This window comes from Podarcis erhardii (assembly GCF_964252035.2).
Source record: "Podarcis erhardii genome assembly, chromosome: 14".
NCBI lineage: Eukaryota > Metazoa > Chordata > Lepidosauria > Squamata > Lacertidae > Podarcis > Podarcis erhardii.
The window spans coordinates 49,731,001-49,750,266 of NC_138503.1; the positions used below are offsets into that span (position 1 = coordinate 49,731,001).

Here is a 19,266-nt window from a genome sequence, read left to right on the forward strand (position 1 = left end):
TTACCTACCCAAATCCCTTAATGACTACTCCCAGCGGCTTCATGTAGATGTTAAATAGCACTGGAGGCAAAATGGTACCTTCTGGTGTGGTGCCCCACAGCATAACTGCCAGAGGGTCAAGAGATCATTACGTAATTCTATTCACTGAATCCAACTATGACAATAAGACCAGAATAGTGCGCCAGACAGTTCAGGAGGATACGAAGGTCAATGGTATCAAAAGATGGTGACAGATCAAGAAAGTATAACAAGGTTGCAATTGTTTGTCCATCTTCCGACAGAAATGTAATTTATCAGGGCAACCAAGGCTTATTCAGTCCAATAACTAGACCTGACCCCAGCTAGATTAGAACAGGTCAAGATATGAAAGCTAAGCGTTGCTGCTTCTTTTCTTATAAAGTATAAGGCAACCTTTGAATTTTTGTGGGAAAGTCATAAGCATCTGTACAGTTGATGAAAAAATGATGTATTTAGCTGATTTTGCCTGGAATCTTTCCAGTATTATGAGGAGTAAAAGTTAAAACAACAGCATGCTCTCTTCTCCCACCCACAGTTATAGCTGTTTGTGGAACACTTGAAAGTCGTCAGAAGAGAGCGTGTTGGTCAACAGAGGGTAACAAGAACACAATAATTTTATAGTGAAACCAAGTTAAGTTCCAACAATATTAAAAACTCACTTATACACAACACAACTGCTATTGCTAATGCAAAGATACTACATGGTTGTGAATGAGGTAGCAAAGCTACGTCTGCAACTTGGAAGAACAGCAAAGGAAGTAGCCCATGAGAAAGTCTCTGTGCAAAAAGATGCCTGAAGTTGTGGAAAGTCTGGTATGTGGGATGTCATTCAAAGTCAGCCTTTTGGCACTCAAGCAACAACACAAGCATGCAATGACATTTGATGCCACTTGAAAGCAACACAGAAGTAGAAACATTCAGAATGTATATCAAGAGACCAGCTAAATGAAGCTGCTAGTTTTTGAACACTTATCCATGAGGATAATATATGGTTTTCACTCTGAAGCAGAACTAATTAAGGAAATTTCCCCATCTATAATAAAATCAAAGGGCACTATTTGTGGAGCCAATAAGCAGTCAACAATAGATGCCAGAGGCAATGTTCTATATAGCATCTAAGGTGACCTCTCAGAGTGTTAAAAGCCTGCAGCCAAATCAATGAAATCTGTATAAAAGGGTAATGGCCTCTGCTAATGTGGATAAACAACATCTTTTTACTGGAAGGTAAAAAGTATGCATTAATTTTGCAGTCAGGCTGACATGTTCTCCAATGCATCCACTGACTGAATATCACCTGGTAACTTCTGTTGCCTGCTATAGTGAGAGTATTTGTGAGAGTAATAATAGGTCAAGCTTTGTCTTCAGTGTAGCAAGTATAAACTATGAAGCAACAATTTCTCCATTTCAGTTACAGGTAGGTAGCCGTGTTGGTCTGCCGTAGTTGAAACAAAATAATTTTTTTAAAAAATTGTTTCCATTTCACAGGTATGCTAAATGGGTGCAAGACTGAGCTCTCAAGTTACAATGCCAGCAGAGTTTCAATCATATCATTTATGACCTCAGATGCATTTCAACATGGAAGATACTGGCCCTGGGATTAAGAACATATAACAATTGGCCCAGCTATCCAGTATGGTTTAATACCTGGGAATCTTCAACTAGAGATGTAAAGAATTGAACATAAGACGATGTCCATGCAAAGCAGATGCTCTGTCCCTGAACTATATATACGCTCCACTCATCTAAATTTAGACTGATTCTAAATGTGTTCCCATTTAAACAGTAATACAAGGATCAAACATACATGATAAACAGCTCAACCCTTTATTTCACACTTCACTATAGTTTCTCCTTTCCTCACCTAGGGATACAGCAATGCTAGAGGCTAAGAATAAACATCAGTCTGCTGAGCCAGCTATCCTAGATGGCAACAGAGGAAGCTGCCAGCTCTGTTTTGTTCAGAAGAACTGAGACAGCACAGTTTCATCTTATTAGCTCTTGGGGGCTGTTCTGACTTACTATAAGCAATTCTGGTGAATTCTATAGTATTTGGGATGATAATATGAACCATAGTTCAGGAGTGCCAATACAATGCTTCTTCTCAAAATCCCAGATTTTTAAACCACTGTCACATTTATTTTTGATGCTATCATATTTCACAGGATTTTCATTATCAAGACTGTAAAAAATAGCTTTTTCCTTTCCAGATCCCTTATACATTCATCTCTCTCCCCCTCTTAAAATGGATCTCCCCTTGTAAGAAATGTAGGAATAGATTTAAAAGCAGCTAGGGTTGGCATGCTTATCAACTGACCAATCAAATATTGTCACTGATCAAAAATTGACTGATATTCCAAGAATGTGAGAGTGGGCCTTGTGGAACTTCTGCTATTATGATCATAGAGTTGTATACTTGGAAGGGAGACGAGCATCATCTAGTCCAACCCTCTGCAATGCAGGAATCTCAACTAAAGCATCCATGATTGATGGCCATCCAACCTCTGCTTAAAAATCTCTAAGGAAGGCGAGTCCACCACCTTCTGAAGAAGTCAATTCCACTGCTAAACATCTCTTACTGTCAGAAAGTTCTTCCTGATGTTAAGTTGGAATCTTATTTCTTGTAATTTGAATCCACTGGTTCAGGTCTACCCTCCCTAGCAGAAGAAAAAAGCTTGCTCCATCCTCCATGTGACAGCCCATTAGATATGCAAAGATGGCTATTATATCTCATTTCAGTCTCCTTTTTACCAGGCTGAACATACCCAGTTATTTCAACTGTTCCTCACAAGGCTTGATTTCCAGACTTTTGATCGTTTTACACCGATCCTGGCCCAACTGCACTGGCTGCCAATTAGCTTCCAGACCCAATTAAAAGTGCTGGTTTTGACCGATAAAGCCTTAAAAGGCTCAGGACCACAGTACCTCAAGGACAGCCTCTCCCCATATAAACTGTCCTGGACTCTGTTCATCCTCTGAGGCCCTTCCTCGTATGCCTCCTCCAAGTGAGGTCTGGAGGCCAGCAACGCGGGAACAGGCCTTTTTCTGCAGTGGCTCCCCATTTATGGAATGCTCTCCCCAGGAAGGTTTGCCTGGTGCCTTCATTATATATTTTTAGGCGCCAGGCAAAAACATTCTTCTCCCAGGCTTTGGCTGATTATTCTACAACCTTTTAAATGCATATGTGGGAAGGGCAGTATATAAATTTAATAAACAAATAATAATAAATAAATCTTGGTTGCCATTCTCTGAGTTGGAAGGGACCCCAAGGGTCATGTAGTCCAATCTCATGAGTTGGAATATAAAAAAGATAGATTTACCCCTTCAGTACTTTGTATGTGTAAGCAACTGAGAGAAATAAATAACCTGCTAATTTCTATAGCACTTCATCCTTGAGCCTCCTTAGTTTCCTTACTGAATTCAGTATCTGTGCAAGACACTCCTGGGGCAGGAGAAAAGCTGACTGCCTGGCTTCCCAATCTTTGATGTTGTTTAAGCTCTTCCTGCCATGAACCCTCATATGCACAGGACATGGAACCTTTGCCCTAAAACGAAATGTCAGGACTGGCTCTCCAGTCTTGTGTCACTGTGACACAAGGTAGCAAATGACCAACATGGCAGGAGGCAGAGAGCCGTCAATTTCTCTGTCTTGTAATAAGCAGTGATGAAATAGAGCAGGAATGATAACGTCATCTCCTGGGACTTTATTTGCCAATCTTCTACAAACCAAATAAATAGGCTTTTTTCAGAGAGAAATGCACCAAATAAGCCAAGTATGTGTAAGGGTTAAGTTGCCACTTTTATTTTTTAGAAAACCAAAATTCTTTTATTCTGGCCAACCAACCTGAGGCAAAATAGTGGTCATGCTAGATGTTAAGTAAGGGGATGAGGGGCTAAGCAAGAAAGTCTGCACTGGATAAAATATTGCTTTTGTTGTAGTCTTGTGGAGGGCATGGCAATAGGGACTGTCATGAACACAGCCTGCACTTAAGGATTTACCACTACACCATACAGTGGTACCTCTGGATGCGAACGGGATCCATTCTGGAGCCCCATTCGCATCCTGAGTAGAAGGTAATACACGACTGCGTGTGTTGCCGCTTCCACGCATGTGCATGATGTCATTTTGAGCGTCTGCGCATGCGGCAAAACCCGGAAGTAACACACTCCGTTACTTCCGGGTCGCCGTGGAGCGTAACCCAAAAATACTTAACATGAAGCTACTTCAACCCGAGGTATGACTGTACAGTAATTTCCTGCATAAGGCAGAGCCAGAGCTACTTCTTGGTCTGAGGCTAACTTTGGGTGTGCCTATCAAGATTGACTGCTATTTGCTCCTCCTTTGTCCATTAATGTTTCTATGGGCTTTTGGCTCTGAAGAGTCCAGCATGCTTCCTGGCTCCCAAAAGCAGGAATCTTGATTTTCAGCCTCCTGACTCCTAAAATCTGTTAAGAAAAGTAAGCACTCCGTCCTGCTCTAAAAATGAACTTCTGTTCAACTGAAGGAACAGTTTTATATCCTTATGCAACTTTTATGCCAATTCTAGGTTGCTTTTTCTTTCCTAAAATAAATCTTTTGGTTAAATGTCACATGTCTTATATTTAGACATTCAAAAGATTTCACATACCTTCCTATATGAGACTACTTGTTCAAACTGTAAACTAAACTCTATGATCATTTAAGGTAGATGAGAGCCGCAGACCCTGAGCAGAAATGGAAAGAACCTTGACAAGTTTTGCTCATAGCTGTTTCTTGGACATCCAGAAACCCCAACATATCAATACTCGATGGCTGCTGCTAAGGGTTTAGATAGTAATGGTAAATAAAGTGTAAGATAATTCACAAGAGTAACCACCGAATGTCTGAAAGGCAGCATTCAATCACCAGTTACAATAAAATGTATTTGAAAACTTGGCAGCAAAACGCCTTTTTCTCTCAATGTCAAAAATACAATGGGCTGTTTTCTGGATGCAAACCTCACTTAAGCTGGAAAATGAATATAGCTATAGCCTTTGAATTTAAGTAATTCAATTCTGACTGACTGCATCACTGTATTTTTATCTTTATTGTAGCCATCTTGAACCTTTCACTCCCTAGAGAAACGTGGGCTATAGTAGTTTTAAATAAATAAAAACATGTATATAAAGTGACAATGTTTAACTGACGGATTTCCATGGATTTAAAAAATGAACACACTATCATGTCTAGCACAAAAAGGGAACTACATTTCTCACCCCATCTCCCTATACTTTGATCTGAGCTTGAAGAAAGAAACCAAAACTACAGCACAACATTTATATAGATGCTGCTGCATTCTGTTGGATAATGCCCGATGAAGAATTCTTAACCTTTTGAAACCCTGCTAAATAGTACACAAAATATTGTGTTTATACCAGAAACAGTTGGAGATGCAAGCTTTTTGCCTGGGAAAACCATTTTCAAAGTAGGAGCTGTTTTCCCAGCTGTGAATATGCTTTCCTGGGAAATTTGTTCAGCCCATTACAAAAATATTCAAAGGAATGCAAAATTATTCATTCTTATCTATGCATACAAATATTTCAAACACATTTTTGTACATTTTCAATTTGCTGTCATGACAGAATACTTCATTAATAGCAAAGCAAAGCAACAACAAAAAAACGTGTTGCCAATTTATGTACCAAATTAATCCAGATTCCCCCATGAGTAACTTAAGTCTTGTTCACAGAAAGCAGGTTCCCTCATATAGGGTGTTCAAATGGTTCCAGGGTTTTAAGAAAGTTGAATTTACTCCTATAAACAGCCATTTAACATGCGATAAATAGCAGGTTACTAAAGGTGGTGGTTTGCAACCCAAATATTCACTCAGTTCCTTTAAAGATTACCAATAAAGCAGCCCCAGCTATTCCCATTCTTTCCCCCAATGCTTCGCCCATCTGCTTCTTCCATTTATTTGAACGAACAGGTGAGGATTCAATCCATGGAAGATGTGGGTGGACAAAAAGAAATGCTTGATCTTAGTGAAGAATGTAAGAATACTTCAGGTATTGAATAGAATGAGTGCAATATATAAATTATGTCTACTGGAAGTATTTGCCTTTTGTTTTCCTTTTTATCAAGATTAAAGAAGGATAACATGGTTACAAGAAGAACAAAACCATATAAAACTTTTCTGCCACTGTTAACAGGATGCTCTCAAACTATTTTAATGGTTTTAAGAAGACACAGAGATATACAACACCTAAGCCACTTAGGGTTCTTAGATCACAAGTTATACATACAACCCTAACAGAGCAATATCTGGGCAATATCTGATTTTCATGATATATCTCTATGGTGATATAACTCCAGCAAAATATCACGCTATCTCAATATATCACGAGATATATCTGCAGTCACGCTTCCCTGCAGCAGCCAAGGGCCTTGACGAGGCTTCCTGCGGCGGTGGAGGGCCTTAAAATGTAAAGAAGTAGTAGATTTTTTAAAAACATACTAAATAAACTTCTATGTACAGTGGTACCTTGGTTCTTGAACTTAATCCATTCCGGGAGTCCATTCGAATTCCGAAACCATTCGAAAAACAAGGTGTGGCTTCTGACTGGCTGCAGGAGCTACCTGCACTCAAGCGGAAGCCACGTCGGACATTCGGCTTCCGAAAAACGTTCGCAAACCGGAACACTTACTTCCAGGTTTGAGGCATTCAGGAGCCAATTTGTTCAGGAGCCAAGCCGTTCCGAGGACCATGGTACCACTGTAATATATTTTCAACTAATTTAAGAGTAGTTTAAGTGATTTACTAGTCAAGCTGCATCTGCTTCACCACTCAGAGGTCTAAGTGGAATCTGTGCATGCATAAGCCCCATTGAGTTAAACTAAACTTACTTCTGCTTTCCTGGGAGTAAGCCCCATTGAATTCAGTAGGGCTTGCTTGTGAGTAGAAACGCCTTTGCTTTCACTGCTTACCAGAAAAACACCCTCCCCATCATTCTCACATAATACCCAACCTCCCATTTCAGCATAAGGCAGCCAGCTAAACCTTCTCACCTTCATCCCCCCCCCCCTCCGGCAAGTCCTCATTCCACCAATCTCTCCCTTTTTATAACGGGAGGGAGGGAGCGCAAGCAAGAAAAATGATAGTCTCCTTTAAATAAGAAAAATAACCCTTCCTTTTTTACATGAGGGAAGCTATCTAGAGGGAACCAACAAAGATAAACACCACCAGAAAATAAAAATAAAAACTCTTCCCCCTCTTTTTTTCACCAGCGGGGGGGCGAGTGTGAGGGGGGGGGAAAGAAGAGCTTTCCAGTTCTTTGTTTTGTTTTTGTTTTCAAGTGACACAAAGGGGGGAAGAGCCCCACCCATCCATATTCTTTCTTGAAATTTCATTTTCGGAAGCTGTCTTTTTTTATATTAAAAAGAGAAAAAAAGCTTCACATCAATGACTGGAATAAAGACAGATGTAGCTGATCTCGCCACCTGAGCAGCACGCCCATGCCCAGATCCCCCATTATGTAGGCCTCTCCTGAACAGTGTCGTAGCAATTAAAACATTTTAAAAAATGAATAGTGAATACTTTCTACAAAAATATCCTTTGCTCCCGCTTTCATGGGGTTCTTTGTTCTTTCTTTGCTTTGCCACTGGATCTCTGAATGTCCAGCTGTGTGTGTGTGGGGGGGGGTTCCTGATGGATTATTAGCAGGCTCTGCATAATTAGCTGAGCTCTAAGTGGAAAGATACTGGTGAAGATGGAATAGTTTGCTGGTTTGTGGGAAGGCTTATCATCATTTCTTCTCTGTTAGGAGAGAGAAACAAACAAGTGTTGCTAGATCTCAGAGAGGGGGACAAAAATGGAGCCTTGTGAGCCAACAGTGTGAAGCGGCAGCTAAAAAAGCCAATGCAATTCTGGGCTGCATCAATAGGAGTATAGCATCTAGATCAAGGGAAGTAATAGTGCCACTGTATTCTGCTCTGGTCAGACCTCACCTGGAGTACTGTGTCCAGTTCTGGGCACCACAGTTCAAGAAGGACACCGACAAACTGGAACGTGTCCAGAGGAGGGCAACCAAAATGGTCAAAGGCCTGGAAACGATGCCTTATGAGGAACGGCTAAGGGAGCTGGGCATGTTTAGCCTGGAGAAGAGGAGGTTAAGGGGTGATATGATAGCCATGTTCAAATATATAAAAGGATGTCACATAGAGGAGGGAGAAAGGTTGTTTTCTGCTGCTCCAGAGAAGCGGACACGGAGCAATGGATCCAAACTACAAGAAAGAAGATTCCACCTAAACATTAGGAAGAACTTCCTGACAGTAAGAGCTGTTTGACAGTGGAATTTGCTGCCAAGGAGTGTGGTGGAGTCTCCTTCTTTGGAGGTCTTTAAGCAGAGGCTTGACAACCATATGTCAGGAGTGCTCTGGTGGTGTTTCCTGCTTGGCAGGGGGTTGGACTCGATGGCCCTTGTAGTCTCTTCCAACTCTATGATTCTATGATTCTATGACTCCTCTGGGGAAGTCTTACAGAGGTGATGAGCTATTAGCCATCAACGCCCCTCAACCCTGCCAAGCAGTAGTAACACAAATATGGCCAAATCCCACAAACATTTATCATAATCAATGGCATCAGGGTCTGTGTAAAGGTCAAACAATATGAACATAACACAAATTCTCCAGGTTATGGTTGTAGCCAAAGCCTCCAGCTGCTTGTATCTGACAAGGCTCCCATTAGAATTCAGGTTTAGAGATAAAAGAAGTAATTATAACTCCACAAATGGACAACTTTTTATGAAAGCAACTGCCATGCTGGTGCTGCAAATCAAGACACATCTTTATGCAATGCAATTATATTTGGTAGATCAACTTCTGTTGATGAAAAATAATGCAAACCTTTTAATAACAAGCTGCAGTCAACCATCAATTTTTTTTTCTGTAATCTGACTCAATAAGGGATGAGACTGGCAGCAATTATAACTCCTACCACAACACTTAAGTGCCTCTTACTATGCTTTTTAAAAATGAGACATGGCTGATATTTCTCTACAATTGCATGAAATATTAGTTTTGTGTGAAGGTATACAAGCACCCCCTCTCCAACTACCTATAACAGACATATTTTAACTCTTGTTATTAGCAGCTAAGGTTACCTTTTAGTCAGAATTTGCAACTGATTAGCAAACTTTGGTTAACTTGCTTTCAACTAGTCAGTGGCAGTGCTGATGTAACAATCACAGTTCAGGCTAGCAAGGAAAAGGCAGGAGAAATTGTGCTCAAGGCGGAAGGGAACACATGGCCCCACAACCAACTCCTTATCTCTTAAGCATTGTTACAAGATCGGGATCATTATTTACCTCAGCCCAATGTGGCCTCTAAAGCCATTCATACTAATGCTTAGCAAAGTACTTAAGTTGCTTGTTGCTATTTAATGTAAAAGGAAGGAAATGAATAGATGAAAAATCAATAAAGAAAGATTGCTCTGAAAGGTCAACATGTCTTACAGGCAAATGTACTAGTCTTATTTGAGCAAAATTTTTGTTGGAACAAATTTCATTAAAAGTATGGTCAACATAATATTGAACTTCTTCACTTACGAAATATTTCAGCTTGCTTTTAAACAGCTCTGCACCAAAATCAATTAGAAATTTGCATTTTACACTTTGGAGATTGGAAATGTGAGGACAGAAAAGCTGTGTAAATCACAGCTATATGCAGCAACCTAATGAATCAGTGAAACATCTTTCCCCATCAAAAATGAACCATATAGGAATGCATTTCCCAACTTTAATATTAAATAGTAATGTTGACTTTTTGCCAATCAATCAAAAACATCATTTATAGAAACCATTTATAGAAACTCGTTTCCTCAATGACAACCAAGAATTTCAGCTATATAACTACCATTCTCTCTAACTAATCTTATACTCTAGTTGTAATATACTGGCACTTTTCAAAACTGCTACCACTACACAGCATATAACCTTGCTGTAAACAACATGCCAATATCAAGCAACCTCTTGGCCTCTTCTGTTTAGCAAATGACACAGCCTACAGAGCTGGGAAGTAGGGGGTATATTAAGAATTTCCTCTTGTCTCAGCAGGAACATTGGGATGGGTAGACAGGTCCTGATAACAAGGGACAGATTGTGGAACAAAGGGCAGCATCTTAGGGCTGCTTCACATCTTACGTTTTTAATGCATACATATTTTATTTTAGGTAAACAGATGTGCACTATACCATCTGATGTGTGGTAAGAGTATTCCTTCCACTTTTCCTTTCTGAGACATCACCAAATTACTTAGTGAACAAAACCAGCAAAATTTGTAGCCGAAAAGGTGAATATAAATAACTTTATTATAGACAGTGCAGAAAACACTTGAGGAGAGTCAGCCATCTTCCACCCATTTTCTTCAAGTGTGAGCTGTTCCAATAGTGTCTGGACAGCAAATGGCAACAGACTCCCAACTTCCCTCAGATTTCAAGCATGCCACATGTAACATTTTATTTACACTTATGAGAAATGTGGACATACATACTGTAGAACTTAAGTAACATTGCCTGCATGTATATTTTACTATATGCACCCTCAACTCAGAATCTGTGTGTTGATGCAAATCCTGCACATGTGCATTTTTACACAACAGTGTCTATATATTTTTGCCCCTACACATATTTGCATCTGTGAGGATGAAGTATCACAATATATTTAGAAATTTGGCTTGATAGTAGTTACTACCTAACTACAGAACTGTGTGCGCACATTTTGTAGGCTCCTAGGTACATGCTTGAGGTCAAGATATAAGATTTTTAAAGCTAGTTGGTTTTCTTTCCTTGCCTACTTTTATTCTTTCAGTGCATCACAACAAGAAAACATTTATTTCCAGAACTGATAACATGCTTTGCATGGCACTTATCCCAATAAAGTTATCATTTTGCAAATATTTTCCAGTGTCAAGATGTGCATCTTCTCCTGCAAATACGAAAATATGCAAGTTCAACAAACTCATACTTGTTCACTCACCTCCAGATTCTGTTTTTTCAACTTAGGTTCATCGACCTGTTGCTCCTTTTCTGATATGAGATGCTTCATTTTTTCCTTTTTCTTTTCTGCCAAGTGATGCTTCATTTCTTCCTTTTTCTTTTCTGACTTCATGTCGGCAGCTTTTCTTTTCTTTGCCATTCTAACAAACAATTGAAATGTGCACTTTTTTAAAAAAAAGAATCTATGTGTCATTTCATTGTACATAAGAACCACCATCAAGGCTTTATTTCTTGAAAATTTAGCAAGACATACAAATGTTTTTCACAAAGCTCCTGTCCTGAAAGCAAGTAGTTTTAAAGTGTCCTGCGTTTCCCCTGATGCTGTTGGACTATAACTCCCATCATCCCTGAGCTCTGGCCTTGCTAGCTAGGGGTGATGGGAGTTGTAGTTCAATAACATCCAGGGACCCACAGATTGAGAAAGGCTGGTTTAGGGGAACTCTTTCTCCATTGTCTCATCTGATGTGGAACCCTTGAGGCTGCATCATGGAAGCCCTGTGTGTTGAGCTGGGTTCTTCCAGGGCAGGCATAGGCAACCTCGGCCCACCAGATGTTTTCGGACTACAATTCTCATCATCCCTGGCCACTAGTCCTGTTAGCTAGGGATCTTGGGAGTTGTAGTCCCAAAACATCTGGCGGCCCAAGGTTGCCTATGCCTGTTCTAGGGCCTAGGCCAAGTACTCAGCTCAGACTGGTCATTAGCATTATCCGAGCATCAAGCGAGTATGATAGAACACAACTAACACTCCCCTGCAACTTGGTAGTGGTGGGCAAGTCATCTTTTAGTATAAAAACTACTGTTAAGTAAATAAATGTAAATTTTTGTTTTGTTTTGTTATACATAATCTCAACTATTAATAAGTGCATTACATAGTTAAGTACATGGATTACCAAATTACTACCTGAACTGCATTCTTCTATCTGCATGAGCTAAATATACTATCACGTTGTATGAATATTATATTTAACTCCAGAAAAAATATATACTGGTTCTCTCAGCCTGTATCACTCAATATATGGCCACGCTGCGTCCACAGTTGCAATTTTCAACATACAAATATGTTCACTTTTTCACAGTCCTACAGGAACCACAAGAAAAAAGGGAAGAGTTGGTTCCTAGCTAAAAATACAACAGGGTACCAAACTCCCTGTTTTCTAGGTTCCCCCCATCTTCCCCCCCCCCCTTAATGTAACTACAAAAGCCTAGTTCTGTAATTAATCTGGCAACTCTAATGGGGGTAGGATTGCATAAGAGAGCTATTAAAAATTCTCTTGGAAAGATTTGGTGGACAGACTTTACTTCCATACAACTGATTAATCGCCGCATTTGAAAACAGGAATTAATTGTCCTCCAGGCAAATTAAGAGTGAGCTGGGGATTAATTTCCCCTATAATATGGTATACAGTGCAATTGCTAGAGGCATCTAGATTAGTTTGTTGTTCCTTTGCTCCACAAGAACAGATGGCAGAGAGTAGTACTCTGAAGACAGCATACTACACTAGATAATGTGAACAAATATATAGACATTTGGGTTTTAGACGAAATATCCTCTGCCTGAATTAATTTCAAGCCTCTTGCAAAAGTGTACTGTACATAAATCCTAGAAACCTATATGCGGCCTAGCAGTAACAGGTGTTTTAAATCAAAAGGTATCCTACTTAATTCTAGAAACAACCTAGAACATTTCAAGGAAATGCCCTATCTGCTTTTGACTATAACGGATACTGTGATCAGTCACTTTTGCAGACAATAGGCTCCAACCTTCATTGGAAATATAATCCACCTCATGAAAAGTCATATCTCTTGTCGGATACAGCATTAATTAAAAAGCAAATAATTTCTGACACAGAGAGGCAGAATAGAACATGTAATCTTTGAGACACAAGGCTGTCCCATTGTTTTTGTTGTGGCCATTTTAACATAGCTGCTCCTCGAGGTGTTTCTATTTTCTTCTGTGAAATGTTACATAGCACCCCCTCCTTCTAAAGTAGGGATGTGCATACATTAGATCCTCCAGAAGATTAGCTGTCTCAATCTGCAACATTTGATGGACTCTAGTCTGTGAAAGCTTACAGCAGTCTTTCAAGGTGACATAAGATTCTTTTGTTTCTGATGCATCAAGTACAGGCTACATCTGGAAAACATTATTTTGGACACCTAAAAACAGGTTCAGCCAACCTGATCTCTAGATATTCTGGACAACTCACATCATACCTGACCACTGACTATGATGGCTGGGGATGAGAGTGGCAGTTCACATCTGGAGAATGCCACATAGACTACTCCACAAAGACTAACAGATTTATTGTAGTTTAAGCTTTCATGGATTAGGATCTATGTCACCATATGTACCTATGGCTACCCTGAGTTGGCAGGTGTTATGTGTACCATGGTTAATGTACCAAACTAAGAGAACATGGGGTACCTCTTTTGTTTTTCACGTTCAGCAAGTATTTAAACAGGCACTTAAAAGTACTGGATTTTAAACACCAGCTTAAAACACGTTTGTTCTCTCAGGCGTTCACTGTTCACTGTGTGATCCAGTAAAGTTGACTGCATATTAATTTGATGATTGACTTATAAACTTTGCTGCTAGTGATGTAATTTAAGTGATTATTTTGTTTGCCACCCTTATTCTTTTTTTCTTTTGGCGGCCGTATAGAAATGTTTACAGTTAAATAGGTCTTAACCTCTGCAAGGCCTCGGTACTCCTCAGGTGGCCTGAGTAACCACCTCAAGAGGAGCATCTACATTACCCTGTGGTAAGAAAAAGTGAGAGTTTACAATAAATTTATTACAATATAACCTTTCACGGGTGAAAAACAGCTTTGTCAGATGTTGGCAAGGGCAATAGGTAAAGGTAAAGGGACCCCTGACCATTAGGTCCAGTCGTGACCGACTCTGGGATTGCGGCGCTCATCTCGCTTTACTGGCCAAGGGAGCCGGCGTACAGCTTCTGTGTCATGTGGCCAGCATGACTAAGCCACTTCTGGCGAACCAGAGCAGTGCACGGAAATGCAATTTACCTTCCCGACGGAGTGGTACCTATTTATCTACTTGCACTTTGACGTGCTTTCGAACTGCTAGGTTGGCAGGAGCAGGGACCGAACAACGGGAGCTCACCCCGTCGCGGGGATTGCCACCAAGCGAGGGTGCCTCTCCAGAGGGAATCAGCCAGACCCAGTGGGTCAAGTTCAGACCCTCCAAGTGTCCCTATTTTCCAGGGAGACTCTCAGATTTACAGAAACCGTCCCTGTTTCTGATTTGATCCCAGAATGTCCTGCTTTTCCTTAAAGGTAAAGGGACCCCTGACCATTAGGTCAAGTCATGGCCGACTCTGGGGTTGCGGTGCTCATCTTGCTTTACTGGCCAAGGGAGCCGGCATACAGCTTCCGGGTCATGTGGCCAGCATGACTAAGCCGCTTCTGGCAAACCAGAGCAGCACACGGAAACACCGTTTACCTTCCCGCCAGAGTGGTACCTATTTATCTACTTGCACTTTGACATGCTTTCGAACTGCTAGGTTGGCAGGAGCAGGGACTGAGCAGCGGGAGCTCACCCCGTTGCAGGGATTCGAACCGCCAACCTTCTGATCAGCAAGTCCTAGGCTCTGTGGTTTAACCCACAGCGCCACCTGTCTGGGCAAGGGCAATACCTAAATGTAATTCACGCAAAACTGTACAGTGAACGTTTTTAATGTGTGTTTTTCCCCTCAGTCTGGCCTACCTATGTCACGTCTGTTGTGAGGCTAAACTGGGGGGGGGGGTTGAGAGTCGGCGGCCAGCCCCTCTCTTTCTCAGCCTGGCCTACCTCACAGGTCTGTTGTGAGGGGAATGAAGGCGCTCGTGAGAAAAGGGAGCAGGGCAGCGCGGGGGAAGAGTCTTTCCCTCGCACGGGCACGTGTTGCGCGCCCCCCCCTCGCCGGCGCCCTTCTGGTCGGGGTGGGGGAGGGACCTTCCTCTTCCCCACAGGAACCCTAAACGGCGACACCCGCCCCCGCCCCGGTCCCCTCAGAGGCGGCCGCCTCCCTCTCCCGCCACCCACCTCACTCTCAAGCCCGCCTCCTCAGCTGCGGCCGCTCACGCGCTTCCTCGCGCACCTTTCAACCCAGCGCCTCACACCGCCCCGCCGCTCCCATTGGGTGCCCGGAGGCCACGCGCTCGCTCGCATTGGACTCCCCGCGTTTCAATCAAGCAGCGGAGCTAATCAAAATCTAATGTATACGGAACCCAGGCCCTCCCCCTCCTCTCCGTCTCCCTCGCGCCCTGGGGAGGGGGGGAGGCGGGGCGGGGCGGGGCTTGGAGCAAGCACGTGAGGAGGGCGCGAGCCCTGGGTTTCTCCCTTCCTATTGGGCTCAAAGGCCGTCGCTCTTTTTTCGTCCCGCCCCACCCGTTACCCCGCCGCCTCGTCCAGTGCGCGTGACGTCTGCGCGTCCGCCGTTGTACTCACGCGGCTTCCTCTCTGGCTGGTTCAGCGCACTACCACGCCACAGGGAGATGCGCAAAACTGGGGCAGGCTCCCATTGAGACCACACCCAGGGAGAAGTAGATTATGATTGTGACTGTTTATTCAGTTTAGTAGCCGCTTTAAAAAAATAAATAAATTGGGAGCCAGTGCAATTGTTTTCAGTGAAAGCATTAACTTTGTGGTATTCTGCCACAGTGATCAGTCAAGCACAGGGGTCAGCAAACTTTTCCAGCAAGGGGCCGGTCCACTGTCCCTCAGACCTTGCGGGGGGCCAGACTATATTTTGAAAATATGAACAAATTCCAATGCCCCACAAATAACCCAGAGATGCATTTTAAATAAAAGCACACATTCTACTCATGTAAAAACACGCTGATTCCCAGACCGTCTGCGGGCCGGATTGAGAAGGCAATTGGGCTGGATCTGGCCCCCAGGCCTTAGTTTGCCTACCCATGGTCAAGCATATGGTTAAGCTATCCGTCCAGAAATGGTCATAGCTATGTGGGCACTCCTTGTAAGAGATCTTCTGGCCATCTAGCAGGAAAGATGGATCCAGGGCGGAGATGACTGGCAGAATCCGAGACCTGGGAGAAGAGCTGGTGGAAGAGGATTGGAAGAAATTTAAAGACTATCTACAGAAACAGTGCAAAATTTATGAATGCTAAAATGATGTTGGATTAAAAATAAGTGGCATTAGTGATAAAGTTAGAAAGAGTATGCAAAAATGAATTGATGGATGAAAAGATTTGAGTTGTGATATGTTAAGATACAAAGTTAACGATGATAAATTGAAAGAGGGTAAGGATTTGCTGATTTGATTATGTAAATGGAAATACAAAAAGGGGAGCTCAAGGAAACAAGCTTTAAAGTTAAAAAAGGAAAAATGGATTTTTTTCTTCTTTCTTTTTATTTATTTTTTGTTTTTTGTTTTTTGTATTTTTCTGTTTTCTGTTCTTTCTTTTTTCGCTGTATTTTGTTATGATTTTGTAAAACCTTAATAAATATTTATATATATAAAAAAGGAAAGATGGATCCAGGAGCAGTCCCAGGTTTGCAAACCACCTCCTTCCAAAGGAGCCTGCCCAAAGCAGTGAAGGATTTAGGTATGCCTAGTGCCTAACTTGTTGCCTAGACAGATTGTGGTCTCCCTCAAGCAGAGAGACAAGCAAAGCAAGCAGATAATAATAATAATAATAATAATAATTTTATTATTTATACCCAGCCCTCCCCAGCCAAGGCCGGGCTCAGAGCGGCATACAAGCAATAATAAAAACAAGTTGAATGATTACAACTTAAAAACAAAATTAAAATACAACATTAAAATATTACAACATTAAAATAAAATGTAGCCTCAACGCAGGAGGAGAAGGAAAGAAAAAAAGAAAGAGAGGGAGGGAATCAAATTGGCTCCAAGCCAAAGGCCAGGCGGGACAACTCTGTCTTACAGGCCCTGCGGAAAGAAATCAGATCCTGCAGGGCCCTGGTCTCATGAGACAGAGCATTCCACCAGGCTGGAGCCAGTGTTGAAAAGGCCCTGGCTGAAGCCAATCTAACTTCCTTAGGGCCCTAAGATAAAATCAATATGCTAGCCAGTATTGTCTGAACTTATTTAAAGGTATAAAGCTTGCAGGTTTCTAACGTCTGCCTCTAAGACGACTCTTTTTATGGCAGTTACTAACTAGCAGTGGCGTAGCGTGGGGGGTGCAGGGGGGGCCGGCCACACCGGGCGCAACATCTGGGGGTTAGGGTTAGGGGGCGCAAATCCACGGATTAGGGGGTGCAAATTACTTGCCTTGCCCCGGGTGCTGACAACCCATGCTACGCCACTGCTAACTAGAGCAGGGGTCGGCAAACTTTTTCAGCAGGTGGCCGGTCCACTGTCCCTCAGACCTTGTGGTGGGCCGGACTATATTGTTTTTGGAGGGGGGCAATGAATGAATTCCTATGCCCCACAAATAACCAGAGATGCATTTTAAATAAAAGCACACATTCTACTCATGTAAAAACACGCTGATTCCCAGACCGTCCGCAGGCCGGGTTTAAGGCGATTGGGCCGGATCCAGCCCCCGGGCCTTAGTTTGCCTACCCATGAACTAGAGCTATCAAGGTCGCTTGCAATAGATTTAAAAATAGAGTAAAACAATAGTGGGGAGTGAGGTGTTGCCAGTCTGTTCTTAATACTAACTAGTATTATAGAGCAGCAGGGAAAATAAGCATTTTCTGCCCTAAATGTGATTCTTCAGGTCAGGGACTAATGTGTTTTCCCTACTACATTTGAGTGAAATTGAGTGATTCTTATTTATCGGGGATGGGTGCATCCCCTCTGGTACATCATGCTCCTTCTGGGTTAGTTTATCCACCTTTGGTTCCTATTCTGCACTCGGCTCTCACCTGTGGCTCCCAGAAGCTGTCATCCCTGTGAGGTAGGCTAGGCTAGGCTAAGAGGCAGTGACAGGCTTTCCAAGGCCACCCAGTGACTTTCATGGCTGAGTGGGGATTTGAACCCTGGTCTCCCAGGTCCTAGTCTGACACTCTAACCACTACACTACACTGTCTCTCAATGATTAAGAAATCATTGAGGTATTATTAGTGGGACAAGAATATGGTGACCAATACAGAGGAAGAGCCATGACTCCCTTTGGTCAAGTGTCAGAGGGATCATTTCCACATTTTGCTCTCGAAAGAAATGCATCTGCTGGAATATTTACAAAACGCACAAAATTACATTCCTTCCTTTTAAAGGCAGGAATAAGACTTGAGAGTTTACACAACAAACCTCTCAGCTGTGACACCCTGTGGCTGGATCTGATATTGCATCCAAGACTTCCAGGTTTCTCAGGGACACTGCCCAACTTTAAAGCCATAATCTGACATTTGAAAAATTTAGGCCTCCATGTTCTTGATAACACTATTGAACTCGGGCAGCTGCTTTCACTGTACCCCTTTTGGCATGTGCTAAAAATATTGTTTAGACAAGCCAGAGCTAATGTTTAGAGAAAGCCGGTGCAAGTTTTGACGTTTTTAGTCGATTGTTATTTTTACTTTTTGAAAGTTCTAAATTGCTCATTTTTCTTATCGGTGATTTATTGTTTTATCTTTTTTGCAACTTGCTTTGAGGTTCATTTGTTCTTACAATCAAACGGGGTATAAATTTTATGAAATAAATAAAATTTCCCTCTGTAGCAAAGAGGGGGGAAATGAAGCATTTTATGGGTACGATCGTTTTAGTATTTCGTTTTTGGAAAGGTCTTCCTCCTCTCTAGTGAGGAGGGATTTGGGGTGGGGCATGGCAGGGAAGAAGAGAAGAGAAGGATGAACACAGGACATGGCTTCATTTATCAAAGCAGTTTTTGCCAAACTGGTAAAGGTAAAGGTACCCCTGCCCGTACGGGCCAGTCTTGCCAGACTCTAGGGTTGTGCGCTCATCTCACTCTAGAGGCCGGGAGCCAGCGCTGTCCACAGACACTTCCGGGTCACGTGGCCAGCGTGACAAGCTGCATCTGGCGAGCCAGCGCAACACACGGAACACCGTTTACCTTCCCGCTGGTAAGCGGTCCCTATTTATTTGGACTGCAACTTCCATCATTGTTAACTGTTGGCCGTGCTGGCTGGCGCTGATGGGAGCTGGCGGCTAAAACATGTGAAGGCCACCAGACTGGCAAAAGCTGGATGGCTCAAGGCATCGTACTTGCAAGCTATTAAACTTGGGGCAATGCAATAAATCTCCTCCTTCTTAGGAGAATTATCGAACAAATATAGGGCGTGGTTTCAGGT

At 42.3% G+C, this 19,266-nt stretch overlaps 1 protein-coding gene across 2 annotated transcripts in view; it reads right to left on the reverse strand.

Moving 5' to 3' along the window:
• CHLSN (cholesin) overlaps nt 1-15,224 on the reverse strand; it is a 150,000-nt gene extending 134,776 nt beyond the window's left edge. The window contains exons 1-2 of one of the 2 annotated variants that reach the window (XM_081840113.1): nt 15,070-15,224; nt 11,005-11,164 (exon numbers count right to left, since the gene is read on the reverse strand). In XM_081840113.1, the coding sequence (XP_081696239.1) occupies nt 11,005-11,163 (159 nt within the window). In that variant the 5' untranslated portion in view covers nt 11,164; nt 15,070-15,224. The remainder of the gene's footprint in view (nt 1-11,004; nt 11,165-15,069) is intronic. The other variant, XM_081840114.1, reaches the window with a different exon arrangement.
• Between the last annotated feature and the right edge of the window lie 4,042 nt (nt 15,225-19,266).